The sequence below is a fragment of the Salvelinus fontinalis genome, chromosome 12 (genome assembly GCF_029448725.1).
Source record: "Salvelinus fontinalis isolate EN_2023a chromosome 12, ASM2944872v1, whole genome shotgun sequence".
NCBI lineage: Eukaryota > Metazoa > Chordata > Actinopteri > Salmoniformes > Salmonidae > Salvelinus > Salvelinus fontinalis.
Genome location: NC_074676.1, coordinates 33,661,208 through 33,676,003, shown reverse-complemented (window position 1 = coordinate 33,676,003; position 14,796 = coordinate 33,661,208). Strand labels below are relative to the sequence as shown.

The window sequence follows — 14,796 nt, the reverse complement described above, 5'->3', positions numbered from 1 at the left end:
TTTGTAATCCATGATAGTTTGCAAGCCCTGCCACATCAGACTAGCATCAGAGCCGGTATAGTAGGATCCAAGCTTAGTCCTGTATTGACACTTTGCCTCTTTGATGGCTCGTCGGAGATCGTAGTGGGATTTCTTATAAGCGTCCTGATTAGTGTCCCGCTCCTTGAAAGCGGCAGCTCTAGCCTTTAGCTCAGTGTGGATGCTTCCTGTAATCCATGGCTTATGTACATACGGTCACTGTGGGGACGACGTCAATCATGCACTTAATAATGGAGCTGGTGACTGATGTGTTAAACTCCTCAATGCCATCGTATGTAGCATATTCCAGGTTGTGCTAGCAAAACAGTCTTGTAGCTTAGCCTCCGCTTCATCGGACCACTTCCATATTGGGCGCTTCTATGGGACTTACTGTTTGAGTTTCTTGCTTGTAAGCAGGAATCAGGAGTATAGAGTTATTGTCAGATTTGCCAAATGGAGAGCAAGGGAGAGCTTTGTATGCATTTCTGTGTGTGGAGTAAATGTGATCGAGAGTTTTTTCGCATCTAGTTGCACAGGTGACATGCTGGTAGAAATGAGGTAAAACGTATTTCAGTTTCCCTGCATTAAAATCACCGGCCACAAGGAGCTCCGCCTTTGGATAAGCATTTTCTTGTTTGTTTATGGCCCTATACAGCTTGTTGAGTGCGGTCTTAGTGCCAACATCGGTTTGTGGTGGTAAACAGGTAAATAGTTTGGTCTACAGCTTATCATGAGGTATTCTAACTCAGGCGAGCAGAACCTTGAGACCTCCTTAATATTAGAGATCACGCACTAGCTGTTGTTAACAAAGAGACACACACATCCCCCCTTTAGCTTACCCGAAGCTGCCGTTCTGTCCTGCCGATGCATAGAAAAAACAGCTACACGTACAGTATATTATCCCTGTCCTCGTTCAGCCACGACTCTGAGAAACATAGGATATTACATGATGGCCTATCCATATACCGCGGAAACATGATCGGACATTCAAATACTGCCACGGCAAGATCGTGTTACTGCGACTACAAGTCTGGTCAAATTAAGATCAAACATCTGTAGTAAGAGGGATTACCAGTGTGATAAATGGGGATTGACAGATACCTTTCTAAGTAGTTTTTTTCTGTTTGCCTATTTTCCAAGGTGTTCCCATTTCCACCAGCTAAAGAAGACTGTATTTTTTAGATTTTCTTTTTGCGTTATTCTTGTGTTCTTTGGACTAGTCATGGAACTAATGATGCATAGTACACTGTGTACTTTACTAGTACTCAACATTTACTCAGAGAAACAGCACACATGCTATAACAGCTAGGTACATCACTCACATCAATCACTGATACATGGTGCCAATAACCATTATGTCCTGAATGAACAAATGTAATAATTAGCACAAGGAATTGAGTTGTCTCTAGATCTATGTCTGGGATAATACAGGACATGCACTTGCTGACTGGTAGGGACTACTCAAAGGAGTTCTCTAGACACCAGTCCTATCATGCTACAGATGTAAGATCTTAATTTGATCACAATTTTGTTGTTGAGAATTTTCCTGCACGGCAGGAAATGCAAACTTGTAGTGTATTTGATGTTGAAAAAGCCTTCTAAAGTTTGTAATTTCCACTTTAAAATGTCAGACTTGATTTCTCCCAATGAAAAATGTATTAACTCCTACAAAAAATGTCCGTTAATTATAATTCACATAATAATTCACATTTCCTGTTTCTGCAGGATTATTTTCCTGCAGAAACAGGAACAAAAGCAGACTGGCTCTAATGAAGATCCTACATATGTATAGCTGCCATACACACTTAACAGACCTCCTCTAACCAACTCTTCTCTCTCAATCTACCCTTTCTCCGCCAGATGGGAACTTTTACCACCCAGCATGGTGAATACTTCTTAGAGCCCCTGATGAAGGCGGAGGAGGGGGAGGAGTACGACGAGGAGCACAACAAACCTCACCTCGTCTACAGACAGGACAGGAAGAGGAGAGAGAGTCCTGCCAGTGAACCCACACAACCCTGCTCAGCTTCAGGTAACAGACCTTTCTACCACAGTCTGCCCCTGTACTAATCATAGTCTGAATCCTGTCCTATACTGTACTATACTGTATTACACTATATTAGAGGGTTTTCCATACTCGGTCCTGCCCCCAAACCCCCAGGTGCACATTTAGTTTTTTGCCCTAGCACTATACAGCTGATTCAAATAACCAACTCATCATCAAGCTTTGATAATTTGAATCAGCGGGGTGAGTTTGGGAAATCGAGTTTTGGAAACCCTCTTATACTACGCTATGCTACACTACACTACACTATACTATTTTTGTATTCACTTTTATTTATTCAGGGTAGCCCAATTGAGCCCAGGGTCTCGTTCCGAATGGTGCCCTAATTACAAACATTTACTCAGAACAGGAAGAACAATTTATATTACAATTAAAACAAGACAAATAAAAATAACCACAAGGCACAACCACAACACCACAATTTTAGCAAATAAACCACTACAATCAATAGAAAAAACTGCAATCCTCAATGAATTCATTCAACACACCGAGTCCTAAACTACTATAGCGGCAGGAATTGTGTAAAACTAAAGGAGGATTTACCTAAATTGGTCAAGACCAGAGGGACCTCAAGAGTTAACCAATCCTGTGAGCAGGTTAGGTAGCTCATTCTTTTATATGTTAGCAACAAAGTTAAGTAAGTTTGAAGCTTGTGTAGCAGGGCTTTGTAAACATAAAGGTAATAATGAATTGATCTACTGGACTTTAAGAAGGACCAGCCAACCTTTTGATACAGGATGCAGCGTTGAGTATTGAAACTGCTGAGAGAGATAAAACGAATAGCACTATGGTAGACGGCATCCAAAGGTCTAAGAGTAGTGGCTGCTGCAATCTGGTAAATGGTGTCACCATAATCAAGAACTGGAAGGAAAGTTGACGGTACAATCTGCTTCCTGCTATTTAGATAAAGGCAAGGTCAATTTCTAAAAACGAAGCCCGATTTAAATCTTAGCTTTTTAACTTTAAACATGAAGTCTTTGTCAATCCAAATGCCCAGATATTTGTAGGTGGTGTCCCGATCAAAGGGAGAACCATCCAATGAATAAATATGTAGTCCATCTGAAACATTCTTGTGAGAACTAGAGAACAACATGTATTTAGTCTTGCCTGCATTATACTACACTACACTGCACTTTACTATACTTCACTTTACTATACTTCACTACTCTACACTATACTTTACTATACTAATCACAGTCTAATTGTTACTGGGGTTCCCCTCACACTTACCCCCGGTATGACCTGCTCTGTTTTGTAGTTCACTCTGTGTCACAGCCGTAATAGCTGCGCTAACAGCAAATTATACTTAGTCACGATTCTTGACTGCGGGTTTAGCGAGAAGATGTGAGTCTTGAGTGTCATTGACATTCTTTATTTAATTAAGCTAAAATGTGTTCCAGCCAGCCATCGCCTCCTGAGGTTTTTACTCTCCTTTCTGGAGTGTTCACACCCAAGACTGCGGAAGAACAGAGGAAGAAATAATTGCTTTTTAGTTTGCTGCACTGTCGGAGATACATTTTTAAACTGGAGAGCACTGCATTTTATAAGCCGCTTTTAAATGTTCTCCATTTCATTAGAATTTTAATAGCTGCAGACTTTAGGTGGTGGAGAGGCCCACAAAAAGCAAAGTGACCCAGCAGAGTTAACCCTGACGCAGGCCCTTAAAAGATGGCTCATGGGGAGCTTTGTGGGCGGCCATTGTTGGCTGATGCAATAAATCTTTTATGTGCTGGACACTTGATTTGCTTGTTGTCTGGACCCGGGTATTGTGTGCTGGTTGTGGCCATTGTCTGTGGCTGGGTTTAAAGTAGTTGGAGTGACCTGAGGGGCCAGGCCAAAACCTCCTTGATATGCTTGCCTTTCACTCCTTCAGTCTGTGTGTGGCAAACACAGAGGGGCAAAATCTGGAGGGTCTCACTCTCAGCCAGGCACTGGAGGACTTTAAAATATGCTCTCTCTCTGTGTAGACACTGTCAGACAGTGGGTGGGAGGCGGGAGCCTCTTGAAAGGCCTTGGTTTGACATGAAGGTGTAGCAGCTCACACAAGTTGTGGGTCTATCCACCCAGTCTCCATGTAATATCTTTCGAACCTCACAGATTAGATACAGTAGGTTTTTCTATTCAAAGTACCCAAGCAAACACATTCTTCCTCCTCACTTTTTAATACGTCAATGGGGTCTTGTTTTAACATAGATATATAGCAGGAGAAAGAGAAGACACCTGCAGAATGCCTCATCAAAGGGCAGCAGAGCAGACACACAATGAGGCAGGATTAAAGGACAGAGACGACACAGGGCCGGGTTAGGACAGGAGCACTGTGAGGTGTCCTGGGCTGTGGTTCCACACCCTTATCTGATAGGCTCCTCTCCAGATGCACTGATAAATGCCTCTCTTTGAAGGCCACAGTAGGCCTGCCTGCCTGCCTGGCTGGCTGCTAGTAGGCCTCATTTCTTTTTATGGGAATGTGTGCAGTGCACACACTGACTGCTACTATCAGGTCAGGAGTAAACACTGTGTTGGTTGGCTGCTCTCAAAGCACAGCAAAGGTATCAAATCAAAGTTTATTGGTCGCTTACACAGATTTGTAGATGTTATCGCAGGTGCAGCAAAATGCTTTTGTTTCTGAGGCGCAGCAGTCTAAGACAGTGCATCGCAGTGCTAGAGGCGTCACTACAGATCCGGGTTCGATCCCGGACCCACGAGGTGGTGCACAATTGGCTCAGCATTGTCTGGGTTAGGGGAGGGTTTGGCCGGCTGGGATGTCCTTGTCCCATCACGCTCTAGCGAGTCCTTGTGGCGGCCGGGCGCATGCACGCAGACTTTGGTCGCCAGCTGAACTACCAATTGGAGATCACGAAATTGGGGAGAAAAAGGTGTAAAAATTACCCCCTCAAAAAAGATATATACGTCCATCTCCAACAGTGCAGTAATATCTAGCAATACAATAACAATACACACTTAATCCAAAAGACTAGAAAATATTAGAAATATCAGAACGAGCAATGACAGAGTTTAGAATATAAATGTGTATATATATATATATATATATATATATATATATATATATATATATATATATATATATATATATATATATATATATACTGCTCAAAAAAATAAAGGGAACACTTAAACAACACAATGTAACTCCAAGTCAATCACACTTCTGTGAAATCAAACTGTCCACTTAGGAAGCAACACTGATTGACAATAAATTTCACATGCTGTTGTGCAAATGGAATAGACAAAAGGTGGAAATTATAGGCAATTAGCAAGACACCCCCCAAAACAGGAGTGATTCTGCAGGTGGTGACCACAGACCACTTCTCAGTTCCTATGCTTCCTGGATGATGTTTTGGTAACTTTTGAATGCTGGCGGTGTTCTCACACTAGTGGTAGCATGAGACGGAGTCTACAACCCACACAAGTGGCTCAGGTAGTGCAGTTCATCCAGGATGGCACATCAATGCGAACTGTGGCAAAAAGGTTTGCTGTGTCTGTCAGCGTAGTGTCCAGAGCATGCAGGCGCTACCAGGAAACAGGCCAGTACATCAGGAGACGTGGAGGAGGCCGTAGGAGGGCAACAACCCAGCAGCAGGACCGCTACCTCCGCCTTTGTGCAAGGAGGTGCACTGCCAGCGCCCTGCAAAATGACCTCCAGCAGGCCACAAATGTGCATGTGTCTGCTCAAACGGTCAGAAACAGACTCCATGAGGGTGGTATGAGGGCCCGACGTCCACAGTTGGGGGTTGTGCTTACAGCCCAACACCGTGCAGGACGTTTGGCATTTGCCAGAGAACACCAAGATTGGAAAATTCGCCAGTTTGATTTCACAGAAGTGTGATTGACTTGGAGTTACATTGTGTTGTTTAAGTGTTCCCTTAATTTTTTTGAGCAGTATATATATATATATATATATATATATATATATATATATATATATATATATATATATATATATATATATATATATATATATATATATATGTATATATACATGGTGTGTATGGACAGTATATTAATAGAAAAGGTGTGTACAGAAGTAGTTATATAGGATGAGCCATGATTAGAATACAGTATATACACTACATGACCAAAAGTATGTGGACACCTGCTTGTCGAACATCTCATTCCAAAATCATGGGCATTAATATGGAGTTTGTCTCCCCTTTGCTGCTATAACAGCCTCCACTCTTCTGGAAAGGCTTTCCAATAGATGTTAGAACATTGCTGCGGGGACTTGCCTCCATTCAGCCATGAGAGCATTATTGAGGTAGGGCACTGATGTTGGGCGATTAGGCCTGGCTTGCAGTCGGCGTTCTAATTCATCCCAAAGGTGTTGGATGGGGTTGAGGTCAGGGCTCTGTGCAGGCCAGTCAAGTTCTTCCACACCAATCTCGACAAACCATTTGGACCTTATATGGACCTTATATGGTATGGACCTCGCTTTGTGCATGGGTCCATTGTCATGCTGAAACAGGAAAGGGCCTTCCCCAAACTGTTGCCACAAAGTTGGAATCACAGAATAGTCTAGAATGTTATTGTATGCTGCAGATTTAAGATTTCTCTTCCATTGAACTAAGGTGCCTAGCCTGAACCATGAAAAACAGCCCCAAACCATTATTCCTCCTCCACCAAACATTACAGTTGGCACTATGCATTGGGGCAGGTAGCGTTCTCCTGGCATCCACCAAACCCAGATTCGTCTGTCGGACTGCCAGATGGTGAAGCGTCATTCGTCATTCCAGAGATCCCGTTTCCACTGCTCCAGAATCCAATGGCATGGCGGCTAGCTTTACACCACTCCAGCCGACACTTGGCATTGCGCATGGTGATCTTAGGCATTTGTGCGGCTGCTCGGCCATGGAAACCCATTTCATGAACCTCCCGACCAACAGTGCTTGTGCTGACGTTGCTTCCAGAGGCAGTTTGGAACTCGGTAGTGAGTGTTGCAACCGAGAAGAGGCGATATTTATGCGCTACACACTTCAGCACTCGGTGGTCGCATTCTGTCAGCTTGTGTGGCTTACCACTTTGCGACTGAGCTGTTGTTGCTCCTAGATGTTTCCACTTCACAGTAATAGCACTTACAGCTTTACCTGCGCAGATATTTGACAAACAGACAAACAGGTGGCATCCTATGACGGTGCCACGTTGAAAGTCACTGAGCTCTTCAGTAAGGCCATTCTCCTGCCAATGTTTGTCTATGGAGATTGCATGGCTGTGTGCTTGATTTTCTACACCTGTCAGCGACGGGTGTGACTGAAATAGCCAAATCCACTAATTTGAAGTGGTGTCCGTATGATTTTATATATATAGTGTACACACGAAGTGGGTAAAACAGTATGTTAACATTGTTAAGTGACCAATGTTCAATGACTATGTACATAGGTCAGCAGTCTCTAGGGTGCAGGGCAGAGTACCAGGCGATATCCGGCTAGTGACAGTGTCTAAGGTGCCGGCAGAGTACCAGGCAGTGGCCGGCTAGTGATGACTGTTCAACAGTCTGATGGCCTGGAGATTGAAGCTTTTTCAATCTCTCGGTCCCAGCTTTGATACACCTGTACTGTCTTCCTTTGCTAGATGATCATTGGATTTGATGATGTCGAAGAGCAATCTATTCGCTGCCTGTAAATTGGGGCTGGCATTCTTATATAGTTAACCTCTCTGGGATAGCCGGGACGCTTGCGTCCCACTTGGCCAATAAGCCAGGGAAAATGTAGAGCGCCAAATTTAAAAAAAAATGATATAAAATCAAACTTTCATTAAATCACACATATAAAATACCAAATTAAAGCTACACTCGTTGTGAATCCAGCCAACATGTCAGATTTCAAAAAGGCTTTTCGGCGAAAGCATAAGATGCTATTATCTGATGATAGCACAACAGTAAACAAAGAGAGTGTAGCATATTTCAACCCTGCAGGCCCAACACAAAACGCAGAAATAAAATATAAATCATGCCTTACCTTTGACGAATTTCTTTTGTTGGCACTCCAATATGTCCCATAAACTTCACAAATGGTCCTTTTGTTCGATTAATTCCGTCCATATATGTTCAAAATTTCCATTTATTTGGTGCGTTTGATCCAGAAAAAAACAGCTTCCAATTTGCGCAACGTCACTACAAAATATCTCAAAAATTACCTCTAAACTTTGCCAAAACATTTAAAACTACTTTTGTAATACAACTGAAGGTATTTGTAAACGTTAATAATCGATCAAATTGAAGACGGGTCTATCTGTTTTCAATACAGGAGGACAAAAAACGAACAATACTTTTCTAGTCTTGCGCAACTCTCAAACAGTACACATAACGTTGATTCCAGATGGCCGTTCTTCTTCATTGCACAAAGGAATAACCTCAACCTATTTCCAAAGACTGGTGACATCCAGTGGAAGCGGTAGGAACTGCAAACAGGTTGATTAGAAATCTAGTATCCCAATGAAACCTCATTGAACAGACGGTGACCTCAACAAAAAAAAATCAGAATGGTTAGTCCTCGGGGTTTTGCCTGCTACATAAGTTCTGTGATACTCACAGACATGATTCAAACAGTTTTAGAAACTTCAGAGTGTTTTCTATCCAAATCTACTAATAATATGCATATCTTATATTCTGGGGATGAGTAGAAGGAAGTTGAAATTGGGCACGCTATTTATCCAAAAGTGAAAATGCTGCCCCCTATCCTAGAGAAGTTTTAATGGACAACTGATCCTAATAAATTAGGTGCACTCCACCCCCCCTCTCTCTCCCTATTTTTCTCCATCTCTGGCTCTCTCCTCACAAATGTTCTCTCTATTTCTCGTCCCTCCCCCTCCATCCCATCACAGGCTGCATAAACATGTAGCTCTTTACTGCAGCGTAATTGCTGAGAGCAAATTGCATTGAGCAACACAGTCAGGACCACCAGGCAGAGTGCAGCTGTATGTGGGAAAATCTCTGGGTATACAATATGAAGTAGGTATAGCTCCTTTTAAATGCACAAGCAGATAGATGTGATTAAGATATTGCGCTACAAAACCAAGAGGTAACTTGTGGGGGCCTTAAGTGGAGGGCCTCAAGGTAAAAAATGGGCCTGTGTGTTAGAAATGACAGGGCCAATTTCTGGACCTAGTCCGCACCTGTACAGTAGTGAAAGAAAAGAGAACCTGTTGCTACTAGAGGGCAGATTCCTTTATTGCTATCCCTCTATTCCTCTTTCTGAGGAGGTATAAAAGCACTCTTTGTGAGGGTCAATGATCTCATGGTCCTCTCTCTCCACACTTTATGTATATGTGAAAGAGGAGGCTTGTCTTAAATCAAAGTTGCTAGTCGGAGTTTGATTACTGAGGGGGCTGAAGGTTTTTGAGGCTTTGGTGAGTTGGAGAATCAAGGAGGATCAAAACCTGCCAACTATCCCGGTTGGTCAGAACAGAACACACATGGAAATGCCAGGCGCTTCATAATGAACCATCCTGCCAGCCGTTCTTCACTCTATACATTCAGTCATTCAGTCAGTCGTTTTTTTCTTCCCCTGCCTTTCCTGCTATGCTCTTCAGGGAGACACATATTTTTGAAAACAGACAAAGATTAAAGGTTTTGTCTGTTTTGTCAAGCGGTCTTCCAGAACACAAACAAAATGTGTATCAGCGAAAAGATAAGGTTTACATTCAGATAGGCCTGTGTTGGCTCTTGTTGCTGCATTTGGGACTCACGTGAAAGTTCAGGAATGCTGTAGAAGAAAAGTATAGGCCTATCATGGTATACTGCAAGTGTTTACTTTCAGTTGTTTAAGAAGTTGGTGTAGTCCTGCGTGTTTCCATAGTTGGTGTACTCATGTTGGTTTCCATAGTTGGTGAAGTAATTTTGGTTTCCATAGTTGATGAAGTCCTGTTGGTTTCCATAGTTGGTGAAGTAATGTTGGTTTCCATAGTTGGTGAAGTAATGTTGGTTTCCATAGTTGGTGTAGTCCTGCGTGTTTCCATAGTTGGTGTACTCATGTTGGTTTCCATAGTTGGTGAAGTAATGTTGGTTTCCATAGTTGATGAAGTCCTGTTGGTTTCCATAGTTGGTGAAGTCCTGTTGGTTTCCATAGTTGGTGTAGTCCTGTGTGTTTCCATAGTTGGTGTACTCATGTTTGTTTCCATAGTTGGTGTAGTCCTGTTGGTTTCCATAGTTGGTATAGTCCTGTTGGTTTCCATAGTTGGTGAAGTCCTGTTGGTTTCCATAGTTGATGAAGTCCTGTTGGCTTCCATAGTTGGTGTAGTCCTATTGGTTTCCATAGTTGGTGTAGTCCTGTTGGTTTCCATAGTTGGTGTAGTCCTGTTGGTTTCCATAGTTGGTGTAGTCCTGTTGGTTTCCATAGTTGGTGAAGTCCTGTTGGTTTCCATAGTTGGTGTAGTCCTGTTGGTTTCCATAGTTGGTGAAGTAATGTTGGTTTCCATAGTTGGTGAAGTAATGTTGGTTTCCGCAGTTGGTGTAGTCCTGTTGGTTTCCATAGTTGGTGTAGTCCTGCGTGTTTCCATAGTTGGTGTAGTCCTGTTGGTTTCCATAGTTGGTGTAGTCCTGTATGTTTCCATAGTTGGTGTACTCATGTTTGTTTCCATAGTTGGTGTAGTCCTGTTGGTTTCCATAGTTGGTGTAGTCCTGTTGGTTTCCATAGTTGGTGTAGTCCTGTTGGTTTCCATAGTTGGTGTACTCATGTTGGTTTCCATAGTTGGTGAAGTCCTGTTGGTTTCCATAGTTGGTGAAGTCCTGTTGGTTTCCAAAGTTGGTGAAGTAATGATGGTTTCCATAGTTGGTGTAGTCCTGTTGGTTTCCATAGTTGGTGAAGTAATGATGGTTTCCATAGTTGGTGAAGTCCTGTTGGTTTCCAAAGTTGGTGAAGTAATGATGGTTTCCATAGTTGGTGAAGTCCTGTTGGTTTCCAAAGTTGGTGAAGTAATGATGGTTTCCATAGTTGGTGTAGTCCTGTTGGTTTCCATAGTTGGTGTAGTCCTGCATGTTTCCATAGTTGGTGTAGTCCTGTTGGTTTCCATAGTTGGTGAAGTCCTGTTGGTTTCCATAGTTGGTGAAGTAATGATGGTTTCCATAGTTGGTGTAGTCCTGTTGGTTTCCATAGTTGGTGTACTCATGTTTGTTTCCATAGTTGGTGAAGTCCTGTTGGTTTCCAAAGTTGGTGAAGTAATGATGGTTTCCATAGTTGGTGTAGTCCTGTTGGTTTCCATAGTTGGTGAAGTAATGATGGTTTCCATAGTTGGTGAAGTCCTGTTGGTTTCCAAAGTTGGTGAAGTAATGATGGTTTCCATAGTTGGTGTAGTCCTGTTGGTTTCCATAGTTGGTGTGGTCCTGTTGGTTTCCATAGTTGGTGAAGTAATGATGGTTTCCATAGTTGGTGTGGTCCTGTTGGTTTCCATAGTTGGTGAAGTCCTGTTGGTTTCCATAGTTGATGAAGTCCTGTTGGTTTCCATAGTTGGTGAAGTAATGTTGGTTTCCATAGTTGGTGTATTCATGTTTGTTTCCATAGTTGGTGAAGTCCTGTTGGTTTCCATAATTGGTGTAGTCCTGCGTATTTCCATAGTTGGTGTACTCATGTTTGTTTCCATAGTTGGTGTAGTCCTGTTGGTTTCCATAGTTGGTATAGTCCTGTTGGTTTCCATAGTTGGTGAAGTCCTGTTGGTTTCCATAGTTGATGAAGTCCTGTTGGTTTCCATAGTTGGTGAAGTAATGTTGGCTTCCATAGTTGGTGTAGTCCTATTGGTTTCCATAGTTGGTGTAGTCCTGTTGGTTTCCATAGTTGGTGTAGTCCTTTTGGTTTCCATAGTTGGTGTAGTCCTGTTGGTTTCCATAGTTGGTGAAGTAATGTTGATTTCCGCAGTTGGTGTAGTCCTGTTGGTTTCCATAGTTGGTGAAGTCCTATTGGTTTCCATAGTTGGTGAAGTACTGTTGGTTTCCATAGTTGGTGAAGTCCTATCTGTTTCCATAGTTGGTGTAGTCCTGTTGGTTTCCATAGTTGGTGTAGTCCTATTGGTTTCCATAGTTGGTGTAGTCCTGTTGGTTTCCATAGTTGGTGTAGTCCTGTTGGTTTCCATAGTTGGTGAAGTAATGTTGATTTCCGCAGTTGGTGTAGTCCTGTTGGTTTCCATAGTTTAGTTGGTGTAGTCCTGTTGGTTTCCATAGTTGGTAAAGTCCTGTTGGTTTCCAAAGTTGGTGAAGTAATGATGGTTTCCATAGTTGGTGTAGTCCTGTTGGTTTCCATAGTTGGTGTAGTCCTGTTGGTTTCCATAGTTGGTGAAGTAATGATGGTTTCCATAGTTGGTGTGGTCCTGTTGGTTTCCATAGTTGGTGAAGTCCTGTTGGTTTCCATAGTTGATGAAGTCCTGTTGGTTTCCATAGTTGGTGAAGTAATGTTGGTTTCCATAGTTGGTGTAGTCCTGCGTTTTTCCATAGTTGGTGAAGTAATGATGGTTTCCATAGTTGGTGTGGTCCTGTTGGTTTCCATAGTTGATGAAGTCCTGTTGGTTTCCATAGTTGGTGAAGTAATGTTGGCTTCCATAGTTGGTGTAGTCCTGTTGGTTTCCATAGTTGGTGTAGTCCTTTTGGTTTCCATAGTTGGTGTAGTCCTGTTGGTTTCCATAGTTGATGAAGTAATGTTGATTTCCGCAGTTGGTGTAGTCCTGTTGGTTTCCATAGTTGGTGAAGTCCTATCTGTTTCCATAGTTGGTGTAGTCCTGTTGGTTTCCATAGTTGGTGTAGTCCTATTGGTTTCCATAGTTGGTGTAGTCCTGTTGGTTTCCATAGTTGGTGTAGTCCTGTTGGTTTCCATAGTTGGTGAAGTAATGTTGATTTCCGCAGTTGGTGTAGTCCTGTTGGTTTCCATAGTTGGTGAAGTCCTGTTGGTTTCCATAGTTGGTAAAGTCCTGTTGGTTTCCAAAGTTGGTGAAGTAATGATGGTTTCCATAGTTGGTGTAGTCCTGTTGGTTTCCATAGTTGGTGTAGTCCTGTTGGTTTCCATAGTTGGTGAAGTAATGATGGTTTCCATAGTTGGTGTGGTCCTGTTGGTTTCCATAGTTGGTGAAGTCCTGTTGGTTTCCATAGTTGATGAAGTCCTGTTGGTTTCCATAGTTGGTGAAGTAATGTTGGTTTCCATAGTTGGTGTAGTCCTGCGTGTTTCCATAGTTGGTGAAGTAATGATGGTTTCCATAGTTGGTGTGGTCCTGTTGGTTTCCATAGTTGGTGAAGTCCTGTTGGTTTCCATAGTTGATGAAGTCCTGTTGGTTTCCATAGTTGGTGAAGTCCTGTTGGTTTCCATAGTTGGTGTAGTCCTGTTGGTTTCCATAGTTGGTGTACTCATGTTTGTTTCCATAGTTGGTGTAGTCCTGTTGGTTTCCATAGTTGGTATAGTCCTGTTGGTTTCCATAGTTGGTGAAGTCCTGTTGGTTTCCATAGTTGATGAAGTCCTGTTGGTTTCCATAGTTGGTGAAGTAATGTTGGCTTCCATAGTTGGTGTAGTCCTGTTGGTTTCCATAGTTGGTGTAGTCCTTTTGGTTTCCATAGTTGGTGTAGTCCTGTTGGTTTCCATAGTTGGTGAAGTAATGTTGATTTCCGCAGTTGGTGTAGTCCTGTTGGTTTCCATAGTTGGTGAAGTCCTGTTGGTTTCCATAGTTGGTGAATTCCTGTTGGTTTCCGTAGTTGGTGTAGTCCTATCTGTTTCCATAGTTGGTGTAGTCCTGTTGGTTTCCATAGTTGGTGTAGTCCTATTGGTTTCCATAGTTGGTGTAGTCCTGTTGGTTTCCATAGTTGGTGTAGTCCTGTTGGTTTCCATAGTTGGTGAAGTAATGTTGATTTCCGCAGTTGGTGTAGTCCTGTTGGTTTCCATAGTTGGTGAAGTCCTGTTGGTTTCCATAGTTGGTGTAGTCCTGTTGGTTTCCATAGTTGGTGTAGTCCTGCGTGTTTCCATAGTTGGTGTAGTCCTGGTGCTTTCCATAGTTGGTGAAGTCCTGTTGGTTTCCATAGTTGGTGTAGTCCTATTGGTTTCCATAGTTGGTGTACTCATGTTGGTTTCCATAGTTGGTGAAGTAATGTTGATTTCCATAGTTGGTGTACTCATGTTTGTTTCCATAGTTGGTGAAGTCCTGTTGGTTTCCATAGTTGGTGAAGTAATGATGGTTTCCATAGTTGGTGTAGTCCTGTTGGTTTCCATAGTTGGTGTACTCATGTTTGTTTCCATAGTTGGTGAAGTCCTGTTGGTTTCCAAAGTTGGTGAAGTAATGATGGTTTCCATAGTTGGTGTAGTCCTGTTGGTTTCCATAGTTGGTGAAGTATTGATGGTTTCCATAGTTGGTGTAGTCCTGTTGGTTTCCATAGTTGGTGAAGTAATGATGGTTTCCATAGTTGGTGAAGTTCTGTTGGTTTCCATAGTTGGTGAAGTAATGATGGTTTCCATAGTTGGTGAAGTCCTGTTGGTTTCCATAGTTGGTGTAGTCCTGTTGGTTTCCATAGTTGGTGAAGTAATGATGGTTTCCATAGTTGGTGTGGTCCTGTTGGTTTCCATAGTTGGTGAAGTCCTGTTGGTTTCCATAGTTGGTGTGGTCCTGTTGGTTTCAGAAGTTGGTATAGTCCTGTTGGTTTCCATAGTTGGTGTGGTCCTGTTGGTTTCCATAGTTGGTGTAGTCCTGTTGGTTTCCATAGTTAGTGTGGTCCTGTTGGTTTCCATAGTTGATGTAGTCCT

General features: G+C 42.5%; 1 protein-coding gene across 2 annotated transcripts in view; it reads left to right on the top strand.

The window, feature by feature from the left end:
* LOC129867215 (A disintegrin and metalloproteinase with thrombospondin motifs 20-like) overlaps nt 1-14,796 on the top strand; it is a 164,137-nt gene that overhangs the window by 8,358 nt on the left and 140,983 nt on the right. For both annotated transcript variants that reach the window (XM_055940473.1, XM_055940474.1), the window contains exon 3: nt 1,879-2,050. In XM_055940473.1, the coding sequence (XP_055796448.1) occupies nt 1,879-2,050 (172 nt within the window). The remainder of the gene's footprint in view (nt 1-1,878; nt 2,051-14,796) is intronic.